We start from the raw sequence: 20487 nt of genomic DNA, 5'->3' as shown, positions 1-20487 counted from the left end.
AAAAAAAAAAAAAGCATCTCTCCTTTGAATAAGCATTGTTACATAGTAGTTTTCTGTAAATATTCATCTACTGATAATCAACTAGAAAAGAAGGGAAGAAAGATGAAGAAAAATGGGGGCCGGAGTTGTGGCATAGTAAATAAGGCTGCCACCTGCAAAGCCAGCATTATATATGAGAGCTGGTTCATGCCTCAGCTACTCCATTTCTGATCCAGCTCCCTGCTAATGGCCTAGGAAAAGTAGTGGAAGATGACCCAAGTGTTTGGTCCCCAGTACCCATGTGGGAGACCCAGATGAAGCTCCTGGCTTCAGCCTGGCACAGCCCTGACCGCTGTGGCCATCTGGAGAGTGAACTAATAAATCTTTAAAAAAAAAAAAGATGAAGAAAAACTTCATAGAAAATGCCTATAATAAAAAAAACTATATATGGATTCCAAGTTTTCTTGTGTGTGTGGCTTAACAATAATCCTTTAAATTCCACTTTTCCACAAACTTGTTCTTTGTGTAAAAAAAAGTCTGAACTGGTGCCTATCAAACTGTTAACAGTTACCTTGGACAATAGAAGGTATCTAACAGGAGACTTTCACCTTAAACACGCTGAATATCTAGAAATAACCAATGAGCTGTGGGACAACCTAACAGAGTTACAAATGAGTCCCCATAGGAGAGGAGGCAAAGAGGGAAACAAAATACATCTTTTTAAATATATTTTATTTCTTAATAAAATTTTAAAATACGATTTTCCAAATCTGATATATACAAATCAAGGAAGTTCAACAAATCCCAACCCAAGAAATATAAAACACACATCATAATAAAGTGTCTTCAAATCAGTGTAACAAAATCTTTTTCTAGCACCCACAGAAAAAAATGTTCTTAAACAAACAAAAAGAAAGTAACAGTGATAGCAGCTTTCTCCAAAAAAAATCAAGCTAAAAGACAAAGGAGCAACATTTTTCAAGTACTGAAAGGAAAAGAACTCTCATCCTATTCCACTTGATGAAACAGCTTTTGGAAACAATGGACAATATCTAAAAATACTTAAAAGCCATTTAACATTAGAAGAAAAATTAGTTCAAATTTAAATATGACTAAATCATATTCAAAAAGACAATCAAGAAGTAAACCAACAATACAAAAGGATGATAAGCTTATTAAGATTTTCTTTCTAAAGTATCACACAGGGACCAGCTTTGTGGCAGCAGCATCCCATGAGTCCTGGTTGCTCTGCTTCTGATCCAGCTCACTGCTAATGTGCCTGGGAAGACAGCAAAGGTGACCTAAGTATTTTGGTTCCCGCCATGCATTTGGGAGACCAGGATAGTGTTTTGCACTCCTAACTTCGGCCTGGCCAAGACTTGGCTGTTCCAACCATTTGGGGAATAAACCAGCAGATGGAAGGTATCTTTCTCTCTTTCACTCTGTCGTTCTTTCAAATAAGTAAATAAATCTTTTTTAAAAAATTATAATAAATAGGGGCCAGCACTGTGGTGTAGCTGGTAAAACCACTGCCTGCAGTGCCAGCATCCCATATGGGCGCCGGTTCTAATCCTGGCTGCTCCTCTTCCTATCCAGCTCTCTGCTATGGCCTGGGAAAGCAGCAGAAGATGGCCAAGTCCTTGGGCCCCTGCACCCATGTGGGAGACCTGGAAGAAGCTCCTGGCTCCTGGCTTCAGATCGGCGCAGCTCTGGCCATTGTGGCCAACTGGGGAGTGCACCATCAGATGGAAGACCTCTCTCTCTCTCCCTCTCCCTCTGCCTCTCATTCTCACTCTGTGTAACTCTTTCAAATAAATAAATAAATATTTTTTTTTAATTACAATAGAAGCCGGTGCCATGGCTCACTTGGTTAATCCTCCACCTGCAGTGCCAGCCGTAGCAGCCATTTGGGGGGTGAACCAATGGAAGGAAGACCTTTCTCTCTGTCTCTCTCTCTCACTATATCTCTACTTGTCAAATAAAAAAAAAAAAAATTTACAATAAATAGATCAAGAAAGGTCTAAGCAGCTTGCCAGAGGCAACATAAATTCTATGCTAAAACTTCAACATTTTAAAAACTCGAGATACTGATATTTGGCATACAAAAATTAGCAGAAATAAGTATTTAAAACTAACTAAATAAATAAGAAAAGGAGCCAGGGAGGTGGTATGGAGGGTTAAGCAACTACATGCAGTGCTAGCATCCCATATGGGTGGCCATTTGGGGAGTGAACCAGGGTACAGATGTCTCTCTGTAACTCTGCCTTTCAAATAAATAAATAAATCTTAAAAAAAAAAAAGCTTCACTGTAGAACCACTAAATATTTCTTTTAAAAAAATGGTCCCTGTTGGATATAATCTAAAGACACCAATTACACAAGAACTTAAAGGAATTAACCATAACATCAACTGCACCAATTATCATTCTCTTATTAGAGTCTTTTCCTTTCAGGGATGCATTTTAAGTAGTTTTTTAAGGTTATTAATACCATTCTTTAATTTAAAAAACTTCTAAACCATTCTCGAAACTTTTATTCTCAATAATACACACGTGACAAGCTTACAAGTAAGTGGCAGTACACATTTAAACGTTGCAGGGTTTGTTTTGAAGAATATCTCACCTTCTGGTGTTGGTTTGTCCTGAGGAAGATCTGGCATATTTTCATCCAAAAGATCTGCTAAGGACTGCGAATTTGCCAGCAGTTTCTGATAAGACATAGCGAATTCTTCATACTGTTTATGTCTGTCTTCACTTAGCTCTCCTTTAGAATGAAGAATACGCCTAAAAACAAATGATTAAATAATCTCATAATCTTAAAAAAGTACACTTGTGTCCCATAGAATTTGATTTTATCACAAAAATTTAACATATTCTTTACCAATTGACGTTCATTACCTGATATTTTAAAAATAATTTGAAAAGTAAAATAAATAACAAAATTACATAGGCAATTAAATTTCAACACTGGTTCCTCAAATAAAATTAGAAATGCCTACAGAAATATACTAACAGTATACTACTGAATAATTTTAATTTTTTAATATTTATTTAATAATTTTTAAATTAGTATTGTTTGTCATAATCCCTTTGAAGACAGCTAACTAAAAGTATTTAATGCAACTAGACAAATTTTTTTTGTTTGACAGGCAGAGTGGACAGTGAGAGAGACAGAGAGAAAGATCTTCCTCTGCCGTTGGTTCACCCTCCAATGGCCGCCGCGGCCACTGGAGCACCGTGCTGATCCGATGGCAGAAGCCAGGTACTTATCCTGGTCTCCCATAGGGTGCAGGGCCCAAGTACTTGGGCCATCCTCCACTGCACTCCCTGGCCACACAGAGAGCTGGCCTGGAAGAGGGGCAACCGGGACAGAATCCGGCACCCTGACCGGGACTAGAACCCGGTGTACCGGCGCCACAAGGTGGAGGATTAGCCTAGTGAGCCGCAGCGCCAGCCTGACAAATTACTTTTTCAAAAGCACCAAATTATAGAAAGAATCAGATATTCTTAAACCTTCAAGATGATGAGTCAGAAATACCGAATTTAACTATACACCACTAAGCAAATTAGTATTTTCCTACTGCCATCCCCCCTACAAACATAACACAGTTACAATGTCTAAAACAACCACACAAGTAATTTTTTAAAAATAACAGGTTTTGAACAAGTTCAAAAACAAGATAATCAGTCATCTTCAAACTCCCATAATGACTTAAGACTATCTTTTTTTTTTCTAAAGAGTTATTTATTTATTTGAAAGTCAGAGTTACAAAGAGAAGAGAGGTAGTGAAAGAGAGGTCTTCCATCCACTGGTTCACTCCCCAATTGGCTGCAACGGCCGGAGCTGCACTGATCCGAAGCCAGGAGCCAGGAGCCTCCTCCAGGTCTTCCCATGTGGGTGCAGGGGCCCAAGGACTTGGGCCATCTTCTACTGCTTTCCCTGGCCATAGCAAAGAGCTGCATCATAACTGGAGCAGCCAGGACTTAAAACAGCTACCGGAGGTGGCTTTACTCACTATGCCACAGCATCAGCCCCAAGATTTGAAAAAGCCCTTATCTTCCATTTATCAACTCTCCATCAACCAAATAGGAACTGGCTATTTATCCATATAACACTGAACAAACTACTACCTCAAGGCCAGGCTACCTGGAAACACAGGAATACCACTCTCCCACTTTGCAACTGTATACCAGTAAGTCACTGATTATCACAATGCAAAACTATTAGAAAATACCAAAATATGTAAGTCAAATAAAAGTATAAATGGTTGTATAAATGGTTGAGACTTCTGCAACTAGACACAATTTTTCCCACATTCAATATTTATGTGGAAGTGTAATATCTGATATTTATAAACCACAATGCAAATTATAATGGTTTCAAAAAAATCAAAGTAAAAAAATAAAGTCACTTTCAAAAGTAATACTTAAGCCGGCGCCGTGGCTCAATAGGCTAATCCTCCACCTTGCGGCGCCGGCACACCGGGTTCTAGTCCCGGTCGGGGCGCCGGATTCTGTCCCGGTTGCCCCTCTTCCAGGCCAGCTCTCTGCTGTGGCCAGGGAGTGCAGTGGAGGATGGCCCAGGTGCTTGGGCCCTGCACCCCATGGGAGACCAGGAAAAGCACCTGGCTCCTGGCTCCTGCCAGGATCAGCGCGGTGCGCCGGCTGCAGCGGCGGCCATTGGAGAGTGAACCAACGGCAAAAGGAAGACCTTTCTCTCTCTCTCTCTCTCTCTGTCCACTCTGCCTGTCAAAAAAAAAAAAAAAAAAGTAATACTTAAAGGTTTTTATTCCTTGTCCTTTGAATGTTCTTGCAAATAATGAAGTAAATGAGGGATTTTGTGTGATATGGTTTACCTTCTTCAAAGTTACAAAAAATAAAGTGGGAAAATTAGCCTGTATTTACTCTCCAGTTAGTTGGAGCAATTTCCCAAAATCCTTGTAGCCTAGACCCACCCAACTGGTACAGCAAATTAGAGAAGGAACAAGGGATGTCAGGAAAAAAAAAAAGAGTTTAAAAAAAGAAAGAATTCCTCAGTGAATAATTACATCTTAATGGACAGAACAATGATCAAGTCAAGTCTCAGATTGTTACTGAGATTTTTATTATTTTTAAGTTCTAAAATAATGTTGCCCCTTGTCATTAGAATTTTGAAATCTCTTAGAACCATTATTATCCCTTTTAACATAATCTGCTTCCTGAGTAAACTCCAGTTTTTTAATCAATTAACATTTGTCCTAATAACACACTGAAGATACTTAAAAGTAAAGCAGCTACTTTTTTTTTTATAAATTTATTTTTAATTTCATTTTCCACAAACTTTTTTTTTTTTTTTTTTGACAGGTAGAGTGGACAGTGAGAGAGAGAGACAGAGAGAAAGGTCTTCCTTTGCCGTTGGTTCACCCTCCAATGGCCGCCATGGCCAGTGTGCTGCGGCCGGCGCACCGCGCTGATCCGATGGCAGGAGCCAGGTGCTTCCTCCTGGTCTCCCATGGGGTGCAGGGCCCAAGCACTTGGGCCATCCTCTACTGCACTCCCTGGCCACAGCAGAGAGCTGGCCTGGAAGAGGGGCAACCGGGACAGAATCCGGCGCCCCGACCGGGACTAGAACCTGGTGTGCCGGCGCCGCTAGGCAGAGGATTAGCCTAGTGAGCCACGGCGCCAGCCTAAAGCAGCTACTTTTGAGAATTTATTTGAATCATTCAATTTAATCTTACTGATATTTTTAAAAGAACTTCTAAAATGACTTTATTAAAATGATTTTTTAGAAAAACAAAACTATTTGAAAGGCAGCAAGACAGACAGGTCTCTTTCATCCACTGATTGACTCCCCAAATGTCCACAACAACTTGAGCTAGGAGCAGGGCTGGGATTCAAATCCAGGCACTCTGATATGGGATGTAGGCCTCCCAACTAGGGTCTTAACCACTAGGCCAAACTCCTGTCCCGAGGACTTCTGATATATATATGCAGAAGCAAAGTGATCAGAACAGAAAATATACAGTCAAGGGCCGGCACAGCAGCTGCTTGCCCCAACAGCATCCCATATTGGAGCACCACCTGTTCATGTCCCAGCCATCCAGCTTCCTGCTAATGGGAAAGGAGCAGAAGATGGCCCAAGTACTTGGGATCCTACCACCCTGGACAGAGTTCCTGGCTCCTGGCTTCAGCCTGGCCCAAACCTGGCTGTTCTGTCTACTTGGGAAGTGAACCAGCAGATGGAAGACACTTCCCTTTTTCCCTCGCTCGCTCTCTCTCAGTCACTCTGTCCCTCAAATATATAACAGGGGCCAGTGCTGTGGCACAGATTAATCCACTGCCTGTTGATTCGCCATCCCATATTGGAGTAACAATTCAAGTCTCAGCTGCTCTGCTTCCAATCCAGCACAATCTATGTGGGAGACCTGGATAAAGCTCCTGGCTTTGTCCTGACCCAGCCACAGCTCTTGTGGCCATTAGAGAACTGAACCAGCAAAGCCATCTTTTTCTCTCTCCATCTGTCACTCTTTCAAATAAATAAAACACATCTTTAAAAAAAATGTTGTCCTCCAGCCATCAACCTCATTTTTAATTATTTGCCTGGGATTTTGTGTTGCATCAATTAAAAGTAATTCCATGATGGTTCACTGTGTCTGCATTCCATTTCCTCTCCAGTCCTATCAGAACCAAATTGAAATTTGAAAAAGCTTCCTTGTCCTCTCCCACATCTCAATCCCATGATCAAATTCTTTTTTTTTTTTTTAATTTTTTTTTTTTTTGGACAGGCAGAGTGGACAGTGAGAGAGAGAGACAGAGAGAAAGGTCTTCCTTTGCCGCTGGTTCACCCTCCAATGGCCACCGCGGCCGGCGCACCGCGCTGATCCGATGGCAGGAGCCAGGAGCCTGGTGCTTTTCCTGGTCTCCCATGGGGTGCAGGGCCCAAGCACCTGGGTCATCCTCCACTGCACTCCCTGGCCACAGCAGAGAGCTGGCCTGGAAGAGGGGCAACCGGGACAGAATCCGGCGCCCCAACCGGGACTAGAACCCGGTGTGCCGGCGCCGCTAGGCGGAGGATTAGCCTAGTGAGCCGCGGCGCCGGCCCCCATGATCAAATTCTTTAACAGCATTAATTCACCTTACTGCTTATATGTGCTTATTCACTATTCAATGAGATCTGTACTCAGGAAAAAAATTTAAAAATTGCCATTGGTTTGTTTTCTAACTGTAATATTTGGTAAATTCTTGGTACACAGGATAAAACAAATAGAATTAATTATTAGAGACACTTTATGTAGTCACATATCTTTTCCTCCATCATTTATTAACATACATTAACTGAATATCTAAATCCATAGCATGTAAGACTTGGCCGGCGCCGCAGCTCAATAGGCTAATCCTCCACCTAGCGGCGCCGGCACACCAGGTTCTAGTCCCGGTCGGGGTGCTGGATTCTTTCCCGGTTGCCCCTCTTCCAGGCCAGCTCTCTGCTGTGGCCCGGGAGTGCAGTGGAGGATGGCCCAAGTGCTAGGGCCCTGCACCCCATGGGAGACCAGGAGAAGCACCTGGCTCCTGCCTTCGGATCAGTGCCGGTGCGCTGGCCGCAGTGCACCAGCCGTGGTGGCCATTGGAGGGTGAACCAACGGCAAAAAAGGAAGACCTTTCTCTGTCTCTCTCTCTCTCACTATCCACTTTGCCTGTCAAAAAACAAAACAAAAAACAAAAAAACAAAACTCTAAGACTTAAAGCAGGGAAATAATCCATCATAGGTGTTTGAACAGTCATAAATCCTAGAATTATTTAGAAATTCTCATTAAAATCAAGGGAAGGGCCAGTGCTGTGGAACAGTGGGTTAAGCCACCATCTACAGTGCTGGCATCCCATATGGGCGCCAGTTTGACTTCCTGCTAATGCACCTAGGAAAGCATCAGAGGATGGCTCAAGTCCTTGGCCTCCTGCACCCATGTGGGAGACCAGGAAGAAGCTTCTGGCTCCTGGCTTTGGCCTAGTCCAGCCCTGGCTGTTTTGGCACTAGAGAACCAGAGAATAGAAGGTGTGTCTCTCTGTCTCCCCTCTCTCTTCTCTAACTCTTTGAATTAAATAAATAAATCTTGAAAAAAAATTCAAGTGAAACATTTTCTGTATATACTATATTTTTTTTTCTAACTATGAAGTTCATACAAAAAGACAAAATTTTTTTTAGAAAACTTGGATGAGGGAACTAACAACAAACTTGACCACAGAGCATCCCTTCTTTATGTCACTGTTAAAAAAAAGCCACACCTCACCAAGATTTCTTTTAAAAATTTCAAGGCAATGTGTTACTAAAATCACAAGCAAAATCAAGCTGAAGAGATGATTTACCACATATCATTTTAATTACCATCTTTTTAGAAATACATCTATTACATAAAGTTGAACTGAAACTTTTTTTTTTTTTTTTTTGGACAGGCAGAGTTAGACAGAGAGAGAGAGAGAGACAGAGAGAAAGGTCTTCCTTTTTTGCTGGTTTATTCCCCCAAGTGGCCACTACAGCGGGTGCGCTGCGCCAATCTGAAGCCAGGAGCCAGGTGCTTCCTCCTGGTCTACGCAGGTGCAGGGCCCAAGCACTTGGGCCATCCTCCACAGCCTTCCCAGGCCACAGAAGAGAGCTGGACTGGAAGAGGAGCAACTGGGACAGAATATGGCGCCCAGACCGGGACTAGAACCTGGGGTGCCAGCGCTGCAGGCAGAGGATTAGCCTAGTGAGCCGCGGCGCCAGCCCTGAAACCATTCTTTTAGGAATCAGAAGTCCAGATTTTTTTGATAAGCGTTCAAGTAGTAAATATTTTAGTATTTGCAAACCATACAGTCTTTGCCAAAACTACTCAACCCTGCTAACAGAATACAAAAGCAGCCAGAGAAAATACAAAAACAAATGAGTATGACCATGTTACAATAAATATTTATGGACACTGAAATTTAAACTTCATGTAATTCTTATGCTTCACCAAATACTCTACTTTTGTTTTTCAGCCATTTAAAATGATAAAAAATCATTCTTAGCTCACGGGTTATAGAAAAATTAGTCATATACTAAATCTGGTCCCCAGGTCATAATGTGGCAATCCCTGTCATACCTGAAGTTAACTAAATTAGTGTAACCAAAAACTAGTTCATTCCCTCTCATTATATCACTGCACCATAGGGAGGTGCTAGTACCTTTTCACAGATGTGAAAAACACTGAAAACAAAATCAATTACAAGTGTTTTTCATTATAATAAAAATATAAAAAGTAGCCTTCCTTAAACCAACATGAGACATTACTGTCTGGGAGCATCCCCAAGGCACACTAATCCTTGATTTGTGGAGTGTTATTTTTTAATTTTGTTTGTTAACTAACTTTTACTTGAAAGTCAGAGACAGATGGACACAGAGAGGTTCCATCCACTGGTCCACTACCCAAATGCCTGCAATGGCCCAGGACCGGACTAGAATCAAAGTCAGAAGCCAGGAACTTGATTTAGGTCTCCCAATTGTTTGAGTGAACACTGCTGGCTCTCAAGATCTGCATTAGCAGATGGCTGGAGTCAGGACCCACAGGTACTGAACCTAGGTATTTTTAATACTGGGCTCCAACAACTTAACCAGCATAATAATGCAAAGCTGAATACCTGCGCCTGTATAGTGTTTCTTAGGTTACCAATTTAATATTGTAAAACTGACAGAAAATATCAAACAGAACTTTTGTGACTCATGCACTGTATCTCCAATACCAGGACAACACACAGAGTGGATGGAGCAAGCTTCTATTCCAACTTCCTGCTCCAAAAATCCATTTAATATACAGTCTTCCGATAGAGGACATATCAGATATTAAACTGGTTAAGAACAGATACTACACTTGATCTTAACCAAAAGGCCAAGAAGAGATCACACTGTTTAAGAAAATGATGAATGCCTCACAAAAATGCCTCACAAAATCCTAGTATTTAGAGACATAATTGTATTTTTAGAGTTTCCTTTTCCATTTTTATTTTTACTGTGACATTTCTGCCACATCTTTCACTTTGTACAGTTTACTTAGTTGCTTTGTGTTCTTAAAAAATGAATTTTGGGAGTTGGTGCTGTGGGGTAACAGGTTAAGCCCTCAGCTCTGGGGCCGGTATCCCATATGGGCTCCGGTTTGACTCAAGGCTGCTCTACTTCCGATACAGCTCCCTGCTAATGGCCTGGGAAAGCAGAAGACGGCCCAAATGCTTGGGCCCCTGCACCCACATGGGAGGCCAAGAAAAGTTTCCTGGCTCCTGGCTCTGGATCAGCTCAGCTCCGGCTCTTAATGGCCATATGGAAAGTGAACCAGCAGATGGAAGATCTCTTAGTCACTATCTCTCCCTCTCTCTCTCTAACTCTGTATTTCAAATAAAATACATAAATCTTTTAAAAAGATAATGAATTCATAAGACAAGCAATTAAAATTTAATATACAAATTTTTGAAACATGATAAAAAATTATCTTGAAAAGTCTTTAAGATTAAATACATAGGGGCCGGCACTGTGGCACAGTGGGTTAATCCTCAGCCTGCAGCACCAGTATTCCATATGGGCATCGGTTCTAGTCCTGGCTGCTCCACTTCCATTCCAGCTCTCTGCTGTGGCCTGGAAAAGCAGAAGATGGAGATGGCCCAAGTGCTTGGGCCCCTGCACCTGCATGGGAGATGAGGAGGAAGCACCTGGCTCCTGGCTCCTGGCTTCGGATCAGCACAGCTCCGGCTGTTGCAGTCACTTGGGGGGTGAACCAAGAGAGGGAAGGCCTTTCTCTCCCTCTCACTGTTTATTCTATCTACCTCTATAATAAATAAAATAAAGCTTTAAAAAAAGATTAAATATAAAACATATCAACAGTATATTAACAATAAGTAACATCTAAACACAATGTGCCAAATACATCTAAGTGCTTTTATACATGAGTTCACTACATCACTCATATTAACCTCAGAGGCAGAGTGCTACTGTTATTCCCACTTATACACGGGAAAAGCTGAAGGAAAGGCATAAGGTAACTTTTCTAAGATAACAGGATAAACTGATGGCAAGTTTAAGATCTGAACCCGGCTAATGCCGTGACTCATTTGGCTAATCCTCCGCCTGTGGCGCCAGCACCTCGGGTTCTAGTCCCAGCTGGGGTGCCGGGTACTGGTCCTGGTTGCTCCTCTTCCAGTCCAGTTCTCTGCTGTGGCCTGGGAGGGCAGCGAAGTGCTTGGGTCCCTGCACCAGCATGGGAGACCAGAAGGAAACACCTGGCTCCTGGCTTCGGATCGGCGCAGCGCTGGCCGTGGCGGCCACTGGGGGAGTGAACCAACAGAAGGAAGACCTTTCTCTCTGTCTCTCTCTCACTGTCTATAACTCTCTGTCTCTCTCACTAACTCTGCCTGTCAAAAAAAATAAATAAATAAAATAAAAAATAAAAAAAGATCTGAACCCAAGTAGTCTCACTCCACAGTCAATGCTCTAAACCAGCAGACTATGTTGACCTCCAAACTAGAATTAACTAGAATTATCCACTTCAGAGTAAAATTATAATGTTTTTCAAATGCATACATCAAAGGCAAGCCTTCCTAGATCAAGGTGCTTATGTTATTATGTTCCTTTCCCGTTTGGATTTGACATGGTACTTTTGGCTAATACGAGTACTAGACACTTTTTTATAAACTAGATCCTAAATGTATATAATTATTGGTACTATGTAAAAATGAAAGGTATAGTATGAACAAAAAGAAAAGAACTGCAATCTGTCACTGGCTATCCATGTTACACTGGGCAAGTCTTTTAATATCTAAATCTATTCTATCACCTTTAAAATATAGGTATTTATTTCAAGGTATTCCAAGGATACAGTGAGAACCAATTAAATTCACACATGCAATGTGTTATAATAAAGTAAAATGGCACTCTCATGAGGGAAACTGTTACTACTAATAGCAGAAAAGGTAAGAACTTCAATGCCAAGTATTATTTTGATCTTCTTTAGCCAAATTACAAAAGAAAAACAAATCTTTGAACACCAAACATCCATTTTAACTTTGATTTTTGGGCAGCCATACAAAATAGAACAAACATGGTCAAAATCTGGAAAAACTGATCAACAAGTAGAGCAAACAAAAACTAATGGTTTTACTTTTCATCTTCTTCAACATTTTATCAAATATTCATATAAACTTGATTAGAATTAACTTAATTTCTTTGGTTTCATTTTAGTTAATTTGGTTATGAATATTTTATAATTTGTGAACAGCCATTATAACATAGTTAAGCATTACTGTATCCATTTGAATCTTAAGCTCCTATGACAAAGTCATTTAAAGCAAATTATAGAATATTTAATGGGTAACAATTCTAGAGCTCTTACAACATTGTTAGAGACTCCTTCAGTCAAAAGTATGATAAAGTAGCATTTACTACTGCTTACATACTATCAACTGGTCAAACAACCTACCTGTAAGACAAGGTACACCTCACCTGGAAGAAAAGTAAAAGTAAAAGCAACACTATTTAGTTTTAAGCTGGTATGTTTTCAAATTTCAACACTGGTAAATTAACACCTTATGAATTTACATTAGTCAAAGAAACCTCTGATTTTACTAACAATGGAGTGAGGAAAAAGTCTGCACTGTACATATATTTACTAAACTTCAAATCAAATCACTTATAGCTGTTGAACTGAGCATACAATCATGAAGATACTAACTCACAGATGTTGAAGAGAAATTTGCCATCATTTCCATCAATTTGGGAGAAAAAAAGAAATTAGGACACTTCAGGGGCCGGTGCTGTGGCATAGCAGGTAAAGCCATTACAGCCTGCAGTGCCGGCATCCCATATGGGTACTTGTTGGAGTCCTTGATGCTCCACTTCAGATCCAACTCTCTGCTATGGCTTGGGAAAGCAGCAGAGGATGGTCCAAGTCCTTGAGCCCTGCACCCACGCGAAAGACCAGGAAGAAGCTCCTGGCCCTGGAGTGGCCCAGCTCTAGCCACTGCAGCCATTTAGGGGGTGAACCAGCAGATGGAAGACCTCTCTCTCTCTCTACCTCTGCAACTCTGCCTTTCAAATAAATGAATCTTTAAAAAAAAAAAAGAAAAAAAAAAAGAAAAAGAAAGAAATTAGGATACTTCAGATTATTCAAGCAAGAGTTCTGACTTCATATCTGAATCCATGATTTCACCACACTGAAAAAAACAAATTCCATTACATTGTTATATCCAATCAAAATTAAGTAATTTCTTCAACCAGGTTTTACCAAACGTCCAAAAAATACTAACAAATAAGACCTCTACATTTCAAAGCACAAAGCATTTCCAAGCATAAAATAAGAACAATGAACCTAAGAAAAGGCAAAGCTAAGAAACTGGCTGTTTCTAAATATTTTCAAAAATGTAACTCCTCAGATCGTTTAACCAAAATATGATAAAAATTAAGTACTAGCCATTTATACATTCATATTTATTAGAATTCACCCAATTGTTATCGCTTACTTGTAACAGCAAATCTCTCAGGTGCCTAGAAACAATACTAGCTATCTAATATGTACAATATAATTCAGATAATACGATAATGGTTAGAAGACTCAATAAGTCTCAACCACAGCCTTCATTCATTCATTCATTCATTCATTACAATGTCTTTATGAAAGTACCAGAGATTTTACTAACATATGTGTAAAAATTGGTTAAGTTTTAAGTGCAGATTTTAATGAGTACAGATCATAATCTCTATGAATAGTACTATCTTCCAATGTAATTAAAACAACCAACAGCATCTAGGACTCCTAGACTGAAAATGATAAAGTGCATGTGATCTTAAGACACTGAATAAAAGCTTAAAGAAATTTACATTTAAATTTAAATATCAGATTGCTTGATACTTAGTTTTCTACCTATACCCAACCAAGAGAAACATTACTCTGAAAAACTAATGCTCGATTTATTTCCATGATACAGAAAAACCTCAAACCTCCACTGGGAGGAAGAAACTCTCAGAAACTGACATTCCAGCAGCTTACTATAATGTACTCTCCTTGAAAACTAGTAATGGGCCAAGTAGGGATTCTGCACTAACACAGTCTTCACACTTTTCTGGCTCAGTCAGATATCTGCATTTTCACTAGATAGGCTGCTCAGGTTGAAAGTTCTCCTAAGGCATATGGGCTTTACCAAGCCATGTGTCAACTGTTTTCTATATGGTGATTAAAATTTTCACATCCCCCAAATTATTACATCCATGATAAAATGACTGCCATGATGCTAAGGTCAGTTTACACAAGAAAATAATCTTCTCTGACAACAATATATTTAATAGTTTCTTATCAAAGTGTCTACAAGTTTCTAGGGAAAGCCTTCACTGCTGGGCTCTTAACACTACATTCTGTTCAAAACTTTTATTAAAGACTTTATCAAAGCTAAACATGGCCAGCGGGTAACTATCATTAATAATATATAAGTAATCAACAATCAAAATGATCACATAAGGCTCAAATTGCCAAAAGCAACTAAATACAGTTTTAAAAAGGTATGGAAGCATGCATCCAGGCTTAAAAAATTCTTACCACAGGCAAGCATTTAGCTCAGGGGTTAAGATGTTGCTTGTGGGGCTGGCACTGTGGCGCAGCGGGTTGAAGCCCCAGGCCTGCAGCACCAGCATCCCATATGGGCACTGGTTCCAGTCCCAGTTGCTCCACTTCCTTGTTAATGCACCTGGGAAAGCAGCAGAGGATGGCCCAAGTCCTTGGGCTCCTGCACCCATGTAGAAGACCCAGAAGAAGCTCCTGGCTTTGGATCAGCTCAGCTCTGGCTGTTGAGGTCATTTGGGGAGTAAACCAGTGAATGGAAGACCTCTCCCTCTCTCTACCTCTTTGTGCAACTCTTACAAATCAAATAAAAATAAATCTTAAAAAAAAAAAAAAAAAAAGATTCTGCTTGTGACATCCATATCTCCTTTCAGACTGCCTGGGTTCAAATCCTGGCTTCAGTTCTGATCCAGCCTGGTATGCAGAAGGTGCGGACAAAATACTTGGGTCCTGGGGCTGGCACTGTGGCTCAGCAGGTTAAAGCTGTGGCCTGCACTGCCAGCATTGCATATGGACACTGGTTCATGTCCTAACTGCTCCACTTCCAATCCAACTCTCTGCTAATGCACCTGGGAAAACAGCAGAGGGTGGCCCAATGTTTGGGCCCCTGCACGCAAGTGGGAAACTTGGAAGAAGCTCCCGGCTCCTAACTTTAGCATGGCCCAGCCATGGCTGTTGTGGACATTTGGGGAATGAACCAGTGGATGGAATATGTCTGTAACTCTACCTCTCTACCTTTCAAATAAACAAATAAATCTTTAAAAAAAAAAAAAAAAAAAAACCCAAGCAAAAGAACTTGGGTCCCTGCCACACATGTAAGGAGACCTGAATTGAATTCTGGGCTCCTGGGTCACCTGGCCCAGCCCAGCTGTTGCAGACATCTGGGGGAGTGAATCAGCAGATCAAAGAAATAAGAGGAAATTTGTTTCAAAGAAAAACTAATCTTTTTAAAAATGTTTTCTTCTGTTTTTAAATTTTATTTAACTAGTTCAAGGTGAACAGCTGTCATGGCAGCAGTTCATTTGAGAAATCATGCCTCAGTTGTAAATAAGTAACAGAAAGTCAAAAGAATGGGCAAGAATTTGGCTACGAGGTTAAGATGCCAGTTAGGATGCCTGCATCCCACACGGGAGAACCTGGGAGGTTCTCCAGCTCTGGCTTCTGACTCTAGGATCCTGCACATGCTTCCCCTGGGAGGAGCCGTGATGGTTCAAGTACTTGAGTTCCTCCCAACCTGGCAGAGACCTGGATTGAGTTCCTGGCTACCAACGTCAGCCTCAGCTCAGCCCCAGCCACTGCATGTATCTGGGCAGTGAAACAGTAGATAGGAGTGAGCAAATAAGCAAGCTCTCTCTGCCTCTGCCTCTCAAATAAGTAAAATCAGAGGAAAAAAAAAGTCCAAAGAATGACAAGGCACTATTAAAGGTACAGCCATTTTAGGTCACTGAAACAAATGTCCTAAGGATAGTGAAGTATCTGGAAATGAATGCGCAAACTGAAGGAATGGGAAGTATTTAGCCTGAAAGTGTCTTAGCAAGAGTAGAGGGACTACAGCTTCCTGCTGTACAATACAAATAAATGAGAAACCATCACGGGAATAAACAAGGACATACATCCTGTACCAGGTTCTCAAACTATCTGTGGCAAAGAACCAAGTTTTACTCCCCATCATTGCCGACATACAGTAAGACCATCAAGGCAATGGAAAATTGCTATAAAATTTCCTACATGCTTACTCAGTTTTAATACTTTATTCACTGTGAACATAAAAATAGTTCAAGGCCCTCCACTTTTATTTCACCCATACCAGAAAAAAGAACTAACTCAGAAGGAATCATTCAATTTCAGCTGGATGTAACAAAGAATTCCTAGCAAATAGGTGCATTTAACATTGGAATGGTTCAGAGAAAACTTCAGGAGGTATTCAGAGAATAATGCATCTGTTAAAGGTGATTTGATTTAATCATTGTAGTCCCTCTACTAAGAGTCTACAAAGCCAATAAAAGCTTTGTAGATATAATATACATATTACATATATTAGTATATATTATATGTAATTGCATGTCACAAATTAATCTTATATATTATACACTAATATAATATTAGTATAATTAAAAAAGCAGTTTGATGTATTAGGCAGACTCTATGAGAAAAGGACTACAAAAATAACAAAGTAAGTTATGTAAATTTAATTATTTGATTATGTGAATCATGATTAAGAGTGCCAGCATTGTGGCACAGTGGGTTAAGCCACCATCTTTGATGCCAGAAGCTCATAAGTTAACCAGTTCAAGTCCTAGCTGCTCTACTTCTGATCCAGCTTCCTGTTAATGTGCCTGGGAAAGCAGCAGAAGTGACCCAAGTGCCTGGCCCACTGCACTCACATGGGACACCAGAATGAAGCTCCTGGCTCCTGGCTTTGTCCTGGCCCAGCGAAGGCCATTTTGGACATTTGGGGAGTGAAGCAGCAGATGGAAAATCTCTCTCTCCATCTCTCTCTGTAAATCTTTCAAATAAATAAATTTGTTTTAAAAATAATTAAGAAGCCATAAATAAGAGAATTATTAATAATGGATCACTATATTTCTTTTAACCCATTACTGACTATACAAATACATTTTGAGTTTGCCTTTCAAAGTTTAAAACAAGCACCTGTGATTTCTAAAGCACAAAATAAGCATGACAATTTTTTTTCTCATTTTTTAAAAGAATCATCAATAGCACCATTGCCATCTGAAACTCTAATCTCTGAGTAACCATCAGCCACCAGTTTAGCTCCAGTCTCTGCACCTACCTTGACCTAGTATTAACTGCACAACTGGCATATAATATATGACTCTCTACCCTTCTGATTAAGCAAATCATCTTCCAATGCTCTCCCACTAAAACCAGTCCTCCCCTACTGTGGACTTCTGGGAATAATTTCTGACCAACATTAATTTCAGATTCTCAACTATATAATTTAAACAGTTGTGAAGTACTCGGCTAAATGTCATTCTTGATATCTCCTTTCTGCACCACCTCAGCCGTCCTCCAAACCCATCCTCCACAAAAGCTGACTTAGTGTCCTGCAGCTATATCAGAATCTAGCTTGTTGATCCTTCCCAGGTACCTATACTATAGAGCAATCTACAGTATCTTTTACCAAAGTTGGCCCCTAAACTGGATCTTTATACCAGTAATCAGACACAATCAATTACTCCTCTGGAATTTTAAATGGATACCCCCTAGGAAGACTCTTATACTCTCTGCAGTTGCATTCAAGAAGTGTTTTCAGTTAATTTGTACACTATTTCCCAAAATTCTTACCCAAAACCAACAATGAATAATAACTCATTTTCTCAAAACGAACAAGAATCAACAGCAACATCAATATACAAAACAATTGAAGAAAACCTGTTATAGAGGAAGAATATTTGAAACAAACAAACAAACAGTAATAGCTAAGTTAAAGTAACAGTAAAAGAAAATCTTAATATCGAGATTTTAAAATCATGAAAATATCCACAAAACAAAAATCTCCAAATATTTACCAGATTTCTTTGAAAAATTAGGGAAAAAAAATCTATTGCAGACTCACATTTAAACATGAGTAATTAAAGTATTAAAATTTAAAATTTTCCTGGAATGTTAAGAAATCACCTGTAAGGAGCCCTTTTTCCATAAGTTCTTTCAGTGGCATGAAGACTTTAAACATTTTTAAGAATGAGCTCCAAAATAAATTCTCAATTCTGAGAAACATTTGAAAATCACCTGTTTTGTCTCTCAGTATTCTGGAGCTCCCTGTGGTCCCTTTTCAGGTGTTTGGTCAAAGACGTAAAGTACTCTTTTAAAAGATTCTGGAAAGGCTGTTGTTTCTCTGGACTAATGATCTCACTAGGAGGAAAACTCAAATTAAACTTTTCTGCAGCACTCTTTACTTTCCTTGGTACGAGTCCAGCAATATCATCTCCACAATGTCGACAGAAACTAATCACCACGGAAACATGAGTATGAGATTCCCGATCAGCATTAATAATATTTTTTAGCTGTTCATATATTAAGGAAAGACCCTCCTTGTCCGTGAAAATCCCAACTATTGTCAATTCCGCAATGAAACGCAAATCAGTTCTTAATTTGGTAATGTTAGGAGTTTTTTCCTCTTTCCTTGCTTCAAAATGTTTTTTCCAGACCTGAAGAAGAGATGGGGCAAAGTCAGCATAGCGCTGGTGAAAGAGAGAGCAAAGGTGCACAGCACAGTTCACATCAGAGATTTTTAACTTTGCTTCCACAATAGAAGCTACAGCTTCTGCAATGTATTTGCTTAAATTCAGGCCATTAAAATCATGGGACAAGGAGTCTCTCTGTTGTTCTGTAATAGTTTTTAGTTTCTTGACAAAAGCAGTGTTTTTCTTCAAACTTGAGTCTAGGCGGCTAAAGAAGTTTTCCTCTGGTCGGTTGTCTGGAGCATTTTGGTTTTTGCTACGAAGTTCCTTTCTTAACTGATGTCGTTCCCAAGCTTCCTGATGAAGCTGAAGGGATTCTTCTTTTTCTCTATATAAGAAACAAAAATATTTGAAAGCATCACTGATAAATCCAGAGAAAATAATCATCTCGTTATCAGAACTCAAGAGTAACAAAAAATGCAAAATACCTTTTCCCTACGCTTAAAAGACATTTAATTAATGACATAGGATAATGAGAGTCCAGTATACTGATAATACCAAATGTGGTAGAGAATTTAAATAATTAGATTAAAATTAAAAATCATTCTGCCAAATGGCACCTTCAATGAATAAAACACACAATGGTAAACACAGAAAAGATAAAATATCCTTTGGAAGACTATTAAACATAAGACAAATAAAAGCATTGGGCAAATAGCAAAAAAAAAAAAAAAGTCTAAAAAGAATACTTTGTTAAAGAATAACCACTATAAAAGAATGCACTGAAATGTTTTTGAAGGGCTGGAAAATTGTAGCACAACAGGCTAAACTGCAGTTTCTGACACCAGCATCCTTTACTGGAGTGCCAGTTTGTGCCCTGGCTACTTCACTTGCCATTCAACTTCTTGCTAATGTGCCTGGGAAGGCAGAGGAGAATGGTCCAAGTACTTGGGGAACTGCATAGGAAAAGTACCAGCATGGAGTTCCAGGCTCCTGGTTTCAGCCTGACCCAGACTTGGCTGTTGCAGTCATCTGAGGGAGTGAACCAACAGATGAAGTGCTCTGTATATGTGTGTCCCTCTCTGTCGCTCTGCTTTTCAAATAAATAAAAATTATTTTAAAAAAAAGGTTTTGAAATGGTGTATGTTATTTTCTCTACTCAGCATTAACCAAACCGTGACAAAGTACCTTGCTATGTTTGGGTCTTAAAAACTCAACCATCAGGGCTGGAATTGTGGCATAGTAAGTTAAGCATACACCTGCAGCCCCGGCATCCCATATGGGCACCATTTGGAGTCCTTACTGCTCCACTTCTGAGCCAGCTCCCTGTTGATGGCCTTGGAAAGCAGCAGCAGATAGCCCAAGTGCCTGTTCCCTTGCATCCACATGGGAGACCCAGAAGAAGCTCCTGGCCCCTGATTGGCCCAACGCCAGCTGTTGCAGCCATTTGGGGAGTGAACTAGAGGATGGAAGACCTTTCTTTTCTCTCTGTAACTCTGCCTCTCAAGTAAATAAATAAACCTTAAAAAAAAAAATCCAACTATGATTTAGAAAATTTGGAAAGAAACCAGAAAACTATCAGATAAAAATTTTTAATAAAATGCAATTAAACAGCTTATTCTGGAGGAATAGCTTAAAAACAGGGACTTATGCAACAACTTCAAATTGTAGAAGTAGTGGGGCTGGTGCTGTGGTGCAGTAGGTTAATCCTCTGTCTGCAGCGCCGGCATCTCATATGGGCACCGGTTCTAGTCCCGGCTGCTCCTCTTTCAGTCCAGCTCTC

General features: G+C 40.1%; 1 protein-coding gene and 1 non-coding gene across 6 annotated transcripts in view; both read right to left on the bottom strand.

Moving 5' to 3' along the window:
- Positions 1 to 20487, bottom strand: part of UPF2 (UPF2 regulator of nonsense mediated mRNA decay) — a 132784-nt gene that overhangs the window by 99934 nt on the left and 12363 nt on the right. For all 5 annotated transcript variants that reach the window (XM_008268086.4, XM_008268084.4, XM_070055726.1 and 2 more), the window contains exons 3-4: positions 18313 to 19092; positions 2601 to 2761 (exon numbers count right to left, since the gene is read on the bottom strand). In XM_008268086.4, coding sequence (XP_008266308.1) covers positions 2601 to 2761; positions 18313 to 19092 — 941 coding nt within the window. The remainder of the gene's footprint in view (positions 1 to 2600; positions 2762 to 18312; positions 19093 to 20487) is intronic.
- Positions 9674 to 9867, bottom strand: LOC127483640 (U2 spliceosomal RNA). The gene has a single exon (XR_007910078.2). It is a non-coding gene; the product is annotated as a U2 spliceosomal RNA (small nuclear RNA).

Source organism: Oryctolagus cuniculus, chromosome 13, assembly GCF_964237555.1.
Source record: "Oryctolagus cuniculus chromosome 13, mOryCun1.1, whole genome shotgun sequence".
NCBI lineage: Eukaryota > Metazoa > Chordata > Mammalia > Lagomorpha > Leporidae > Oryctolagus > Oryctolagus cuniculus.
Note: the sequence above shows the minus strand (reverse complement) of the source record. Positions and strands in the feature narration are given on the sequence as shown.